This window comes from Diadema antillarum, unplaced genomic scaffold (assembly GCF_040938485.1).
Source record: "Diadema antillarum isolate AM-2024a unplaced genomic scaffold, OU_Dant_1.0 seq00000580_RagTag, whole genome shotgun sequence".
NCBI lineage: Eukaryota > Metazoa > Echinodermata > Echinoidea > Diadematoida > Diadematidae > Diadema > Diadema antillarum.
Window position 1 is genome coordinate 244,412 of NW_027271514.1, and position 7,105 is coordinate 251,516.

Consider the following 7,105-nt stretch of genomic DNA (forward strand, 5'->3'; position numbering starts at 1 on the left):
GACAATGGCTTTTAGACCTAAGTGGTTTCATCCTCTAGTGACAGGCGTTTTGGCCCAGCATGGATAAACTTTTAAGTGACAATTACATTGACGTTGTATACATATGTATGTATACATGTAAATATATATATATATATATATATATATATGAATATACATACGTATATATTATATATATACGCTTTATTATGTATATTTATGCCATTACTGCACGTATTGGAAATATATTATCTTTCGTCAGAAGTGTCCACATGCTGCTCATGCGCGTGGTCCTCCCTTGTCATTTCAATTGTGTTTTCAGACGTCGTTTTCCTGACGAAGCACGATAAAGAGATTTGCGCAAAGCTTTTCTGGGGTCCGATGGTACGGCACATCGAAACGAAAAGAAACGTTCCGTAGAACCAGCTTATGGTCATGACGAGAACGAGGAACGTACCCAATTGCACGTAACTGAGTACCGTTGCGGGCAGCATGAAGGCTCCAGCAAAAAAGGTGGTTAGGGCCGCCATGGTTAGAGCGGCGCTAAGTGTTCGCAAGGCGAACATAGACCGCCCCTCACGATCTTCGTCAGGAGCCTGGCCGTAGGAGACGCCATAGTGGATCGTGAAATCCACCGAGAGTCCGACAGCTAGTGACAAGATGGTCGACTCGAAGATGTTCAGCTCCCAACCTAAGAGGACGACAGATGCAATGACGACGAAAACTGCAAATGCAATTGTTAGTATGGCATACAGGGTCACGAGAACATTCCTGATGGCTATCAGCAGGACGACAGCCGCTACTGCCAGAGATACGCCGACCGAGAGCGGTGCACCGGTGGCCAGGCCATTCTGTAGATCGTAGAAAAACAGCTGCGTACCGTTGAAGCTCACGAACCAGCCATTCTCCATTCCCGCTGGCGCATCATCCACTTGTGAGTCTACAAATTGGTTTAGCTCCTGCCAGAAGTTACTCATTTCTTGGTAATCCTGAGATAACTTTATATTTGTTTGCAAACTGATAGTCAGTGCAACGATAGTGTCATCGTCACTGAAGAATAGACCGGGACTCCCATAATTGCAGATGTGGGGGTCAAGAACACAGCGTATCGTGGAGTAAACTTTTGCACACTGGACGAATAAATCAGGAGTATAAGGAAAATGTGTTTGACTACAGCATGGAGAGAGACTTCCCCCATCTAATGGATTTATACATGGCCCCTCCATGAAATCTCGGAAAGAATCGATAAAACATCCTTCCTCGAGCAACGGGTCTGCGTCGCTGTCGTGGAAACTCGCATTCCGGAAATTTGCACAAAACTCATACAGCCATTGTTGAGCCTCTTCTGATGTGACGTCGAACGTTTCGTCCATGACGGTCGTTCCCTCTGAGTCTGGGTCCCAGTGATCGCCATTATCCAATGCCTTGATACCCCACACAACGAAGGCGGGCAAGTTCCTGGCAGAGTCGCTTTCAAAGGCAAAGTTCTTCTTGTAGACTTGGTCGTATCGCTCGAGTATGTGACTACTTCGGAAAAATTGAAAATCGGACTGGGACGGCAAGCGCAATCGGGGTGTGATGAAGACCACGACAAATCCGCCTATTCCAAGCCCAGTCAGAAGGATTATCCACAGTATCCTCAATTTATTGATAGCGATTGGCAGATAGACCTCGAAGAAGGTGCTGCCAGCTCTGGCTATACGGTTGTAAAACCGCCCAACAGTAAACCAACATCCACAACACTTACAGGATGAGCCCTCCTCGTCGTTGCCGTTGCATAAGAAGTACTTTTCATGGATCATCACGGCCGCTGGGATCCACGTCATCGTGAGGACGAAGTTGACGATGATGGAACTGCCCGCAAACACCGAAAAGGTGCGAATGGCGGTGATTGAGCTGACGATCCCGGCGAACAGGGCCGACGACGTCGTGAAACTCGTCACAAACATGGTGATCGAAGCGTGCTTGAGCGTCTGTTGGAGAATCATAGCATGGTTAACTCGACCTCCCCCAATTTCTGCCTTGACTAACTTCCAGATGTCGACGTATACGAAACAGTCGTCAGCACCAATGCCGATGACAAGTACAACCGTGACTACGTTGATGAATCCAAAGAAGGGAACTCTAAATATGGTGTGATAAAGAAAATAAGCAACGACCATTGCCATAATCATACCTAACACAGTCATGAGGGTGATGAATAAAGACCCAACGTACATCCATATGACGAGCAAAACGAAAGCACACCCAACCCCTATGTACAACGAGTCCGACAATAGATAAGGTGCGAAAAGATTGAACTTGAAATTTCCTCCGATGCCTATTATTCGCAGAGAATCCCCTTGGAGGGAGGACGAGCTTATATGATCATTGTAAAAATCGTACCAATACCACTCGGGGAGGGGAGGAGCTACCAGGGTGTACTCTAGAGCAAAATTTCCTTCCGACACCATTGCTGCAAAATCATCGGGCGTGAGATAATGGAAAACTGTATGAATCAAAGTGCTGTAGTACGTGCAGTTGTCTGGTACGCCGATGCAGGTGATATCATCAGTGCCATCAAAACAAGCACCTGAAGCTCGATAATAGTCTACGCATTCAAGAAGCACAGTTTTCAGAACTTCTACGTCGGCTTCAACAATCCCCGCACAAGAGTCTTTACCGGCGACGAGGGCCGTCACATGCCCGAGAGACCAAGTTGGACAGCGGGTACTATTGTCCGTGTAACAACAGCTGATGAATCCGTCGGTCTCGCGATAATTTTCCCGGTCGTGTTGGCACACAGCTCTCATGACGGTTGCAGAGAACATGTCCGCTCCACCGTCAGATTGGTACACCATCCGCAATGGGTTGCTCACTACAAAATGAGAAAAAAAATATAAAGTTCTCAGAGAATAATTGAATAGGCGTTGTGGTGCAGCATTGGTAATACACGTTAAATATTGGGCTCTGACATAATCTCAGATGCCTCGGTTTCAGGGTGATCTATCACTTGGTTTAGTCCCATTTCGTCTAATAGATATTTAGTCTCAACCCACGTGGTCTAATCATATTTCGTCTGCAACCAGTTCGTCAATTGACCACTTAGTCTATGTGCCACTTCATTACCAGTTGGTCTACTTCCAGGTGGGCTATACCCATTTCGTCTAATACCTACAGTTGATCTGACGATATGGAAAAAAAAAATCAAGGAGACAAAATTGCAATTAGACCATCTGGTCATTTATAGACGAAACGAAATTAGCCAAACTGGTCATTCGACCAAGTGAGGATGAGACCAAACGGGCATTAGACAGAAGTTATATTAGACCAATGAGTTTATAGCCGTTGTGGTGTTAGACGAACTGGGAAGTAGACCATCTGATATTAGACCAAGTGGCAATAAACAGGTATCAGTGCCCTCTTTTCATGTCTTTACCATAAAGCCGGTTGCTCGGTTTTTTTATTACGGTGAAGAAGGCGGCAAAAACGACTCTTCAAGTACTTTGATCAAAGAGTTAACTATATTTGTTTTCCTGTTTCCTGTTTATGCGTGCTCAAGAAGTCACTCGTTGATGAGAATTCGAACTCACATGAATCATAAGTGACGCAACCAGTCATCTACTGCTAAAATAATACAGTTAGATAGTTATAAACAACTACAGTCTTGAGAAAAGTATCGGTTCGGTATAGAAATAATGGAGAGAGAGAAAGAGCGAAAGTGAAAAGGACAGAGAGCAAGAGAGATGGACAACTTACAAACATTTTGGCAAGAAGGAGTGAAGCGAAGTACCGACGTCGTGAGATTGCTGTCACTTGAGTCCGAGTCTTCGACGATGAAGGTTCCATCTGCAGACAGACTGGAGTTGAAAGTGGACGGATAAGGGTTGTACAACACAGTTGCAGAGTCTTCCGACGAATGTCTCTCATATGTCAGAAGGCGAGCGCTCAGGGTTGTGCCTCGCGCTTGGAACCCCTGCAGACCAGGCACACAACACGAAAAATATGGATCATTACATGGAAGTTATACAAGCTATAGAATGCGCCGTTTAGGCTGTGATAAGCAACGAATTTTGCTATGAACTCAGTTGAGTGGAAAAGCGTCACTATGTTTCGACCGTTACCATGTCGAAAGTCTTTGTGTATTATTGCAGAGCAACACAAATCGACGAAGTTGCAGAATTGACAATTAATGTTGCCTGATGCACCGTCGGGCTTTTTTTCACGTCTTGATATCAATCTTACAATAGAGATAAACAAAAACAAATTTGACAAATGTAAATTCATAAAAGAGTAAAGACATCGATAAATGACGAAATTCATGGACCATGTGCAACTTCAACAGCTACTGCGATCTGAGATTATTGTGTTAAGATTCAGGTCTCCAGTTTGACATGTCAGTGATTCTTTTATTGAAGAAACTGTTCCTCCTAATCTTTCAAAGTTCTGACATGTGCAGACACTGCCATATCAGACGGCTAAATTCCACACCAGAAGCAAACTCACGTATTGGTTCTGCCACTTTAGTCTTTCTATTCGTCCATACCCAATTTCATTCGTCTTATGATTAAACTGCAAATGAACTGTACTGTGTGCAAAGTCGGGGGAGGGGATGGTCGGCGATTTAGAGAGTCTAATACTCAATTGGAATCATTATAAGATAGAAGGTTAGAGCCTTAATCAATAGTTCCGTTAAGGCTCGAGTCAGAAGTGCAGAAGCGAAAAAATAACTTCACATCACAAGCAGTGAGTAGATAATCGTAAAACTAGACAGCTGAAAGCAGAGAAATGGCAACAAAGTTACACACCAAAAGTTCTTGCAGATTTGTAAAGAAAACACACGAAATGCCCTTTACGGCCTCTGTATTGGCACTACAAGCCTAACATTGTACACCACCGCATTTGATAACACGATTTCCATCAACTTGTTATTGATCAAAGATGATAGTAACAATTGCTAAACGTACTTTAATTGGGTCTTCGAAGGATGGCAAGGGTCCTGTGAAGACTGCCACGGCCCCAAGACCGAGGACACAGACCAGCACTGCGACCAGCACAGCGGATGGATAGTTTGCCACAAACCAAGAGTATCTGCATGGTGCAATAATTATGATAAAAGGGATTCAGTTATTGTTATAGAGATTAATGATTAAGAAACACTAGGGAGGAAGGGGGAGGGCGAAACTGAAAAGAAATGACTGACAATAAAAAGTTAGCTATTGAATTAAGGCTGAAATCTGAAATGGAAAGGTAAGTATGACACAAACAGAATTTATTCATAAAGATAATCATATGAACGGTAATTTAGCAACTTAAAGGCTTCACAACAAGAACATACATTACAGTGTACATGTATCACATGCCAGGGCGCCGCAGAACCACAAACCTGGGTGAAAAAAAAGGGGGGGGGGGCAACCCCGTACTAGAAGTTTGGCTCTAAACATGAAGTAAGCGGGAAAAGTAACATCCGAAAAACGCATGAAAACACATGAATCGGGAGGGCTATAGCACCGAGATTCCGAAGGTGAGGGTGGGAAAAGGGAGCATTGACTCTTATCTATAAATGTGTATAAAAAGACCTCGCTTGGTAAAGTTGCAACATCAACGACATCCAGAAATATATAAACAAGCATTCCGGAATTACGACAGAAGAGACATAATTGTGGAGTCTCTATCACTGCGACCGATATTTGATAAATAAAGAGGCAATTTCACATTACATCAGGACATGTGACATAGTCAATGCCAATGTTTTAGTTGACTGAAAAGTGAGCGTCGAAAATATCAAAACAATAGCTGACTTGACAGACTTCGCGGAAGAAACGTCGTAATCATTTTTCGTGTTTACCTCTCTTCCTGAGACAAAAGATTAGCTTCATTCTTTCACGATGATGAACATCTTCCGCAATAGTTGACGTTATAGTATCGAGATTTACATATTCTGTTAATCGATATGTCATATCATATTCGAGCAGGTACAAGATTATACTCACATTTTTGATAGCTTAGACGTTTTTCCTATCACAAGCAGACTTAACTCGAGTTTCACTATACAACATGCCGAATAGAAGTCTGTGTATCATAGTCATTTATATGGATGTACTGTCAAAATCACACAACTTTGTTAGCTATTGGACGTCATTCATGCTAACTGCGTTCTAATTAGGACAGTGGTCCACGTTGTCAGCACAATACGCCGAGAATTGCACTAATATATTGCGACAAGATGGGAACTAATAATCAGATAAAAGTCCGTGATATATAACGTATCGTCTGCAAATCTAATGTAGGCATCAATGCAAAGAAACAGAGACCGATGGGGGAAACAACAATATTGAACTTACCCCCTACCGCAGCCACAACCTCGTTCCCTCTCATTATCACCATCAGCCACAGCTTGCCCCCGGCCCTGGTCGGCAGTGTGCTCGTCATCGGTGCCTTGGTCCCCTCTCTCGGGATTGGAGCTGGCTGGTTTAATTTTCATCGCTTGGTTCGATGTGGTGTCAAAACGATTTACTTCTGCCGTCAAAGACCCTGAGAAATGAAGTGAATCACCTGTATCAAAGTGCGTTCATGGCTCAAACTGAGGTATGGTTGAAAAACAACAAAAAAGAAACAAGTCACCTTGTGTTCATGAACCTTTGTAGGTCTAGACACATTAGTGAGTTTCGGCTGGTGAATGACACGTGCGGGGAAACCCACAATACCATACTGAAGAGACGTATACGTCCAACCTGATTTCCCCTTACTGAGGTTTTCCCCTGCAGGACGTTGATTATATAATTTCTGTTCTTGAAGACAAATCAACGTGACTCCAAGCCATGGCGAATGATGTCATCAGGACAATGTGAGAACGGCTGGGAGACGAAGCGAAGAATCAACGCCCAAAGACGTAGCATTTTATTGAAAGCGACTGACGATCGACTAGCTAGGTCTACACTCCGCAAAATGCTAGCCTCTCCATAAGGCGACACGGTAGCATTGAAGACTTAGAGCAGAACGCCAATGGCTTAGACAACCTGTATCTCGAGTTCTGCTACAAACCTATTTCCGTAAATACATCTCGATCCCGTGCCACACTGGTCGTGTGGTACCCACGTAGCTAAGTAGACGAGTTGTATACACAGTGCCTAACAATAGAAGACAA

The 7,105-nt window shown here is 43.7% G+C and overlaps 1 protein-coding gene across 1 annotated transcript; it reads right to left on the minus strand.

Moving 5' to 3' along the window:
- Positions 1–227: 227 nt before the first annotated feature.
- LOC139735450 (protein dispatched homolog 1-like) lies at positions 228–6,844 on the minus strand. The gene is made up of 4 exons (XM_071646207.1): positions 6,303–6,844; positions 4,926–5,049; positions 3,718–3,934; positions 228–2,836 (listed from the first exon to the last, which is right to left on the minus strand). The coding sequence occupies exons 1-4, from the start codon at positions 6,440–6,442 to the stop codon at positions 228–230; spliced, it is 3,090 nt and encodes a 1,029-aa protein (XP_071502308.1). The 5' UTR covers positions 6,443–6,844.
- Positions 6,845–7,105: the final 261 nt, after the last annotated feature.

Coding starts and splice junctions, on each gene's coding strand:
- LOC139735450 (XM_071646207.1), bottom strand. CDS start 6,442: ATGAAAATTAAACCAGCCAGCTCCAATCCCGAGAGAGGGGACCAAGGC. Junction 5,050..6,302: donor GGTTGTGGCTGCGGTAGGGG/GTAAGTTCAATA, acceptor TGCACCATGCAG/ATACTCTTGGTTTGTGGCAA. Junction 2,837..3,717: donor TCCTTCTTGCCAAAATGTTT/GTAAGTTGTCCA, acceptor CTCATTTTGTAG/TGAGCAACCCATTGCGGATG.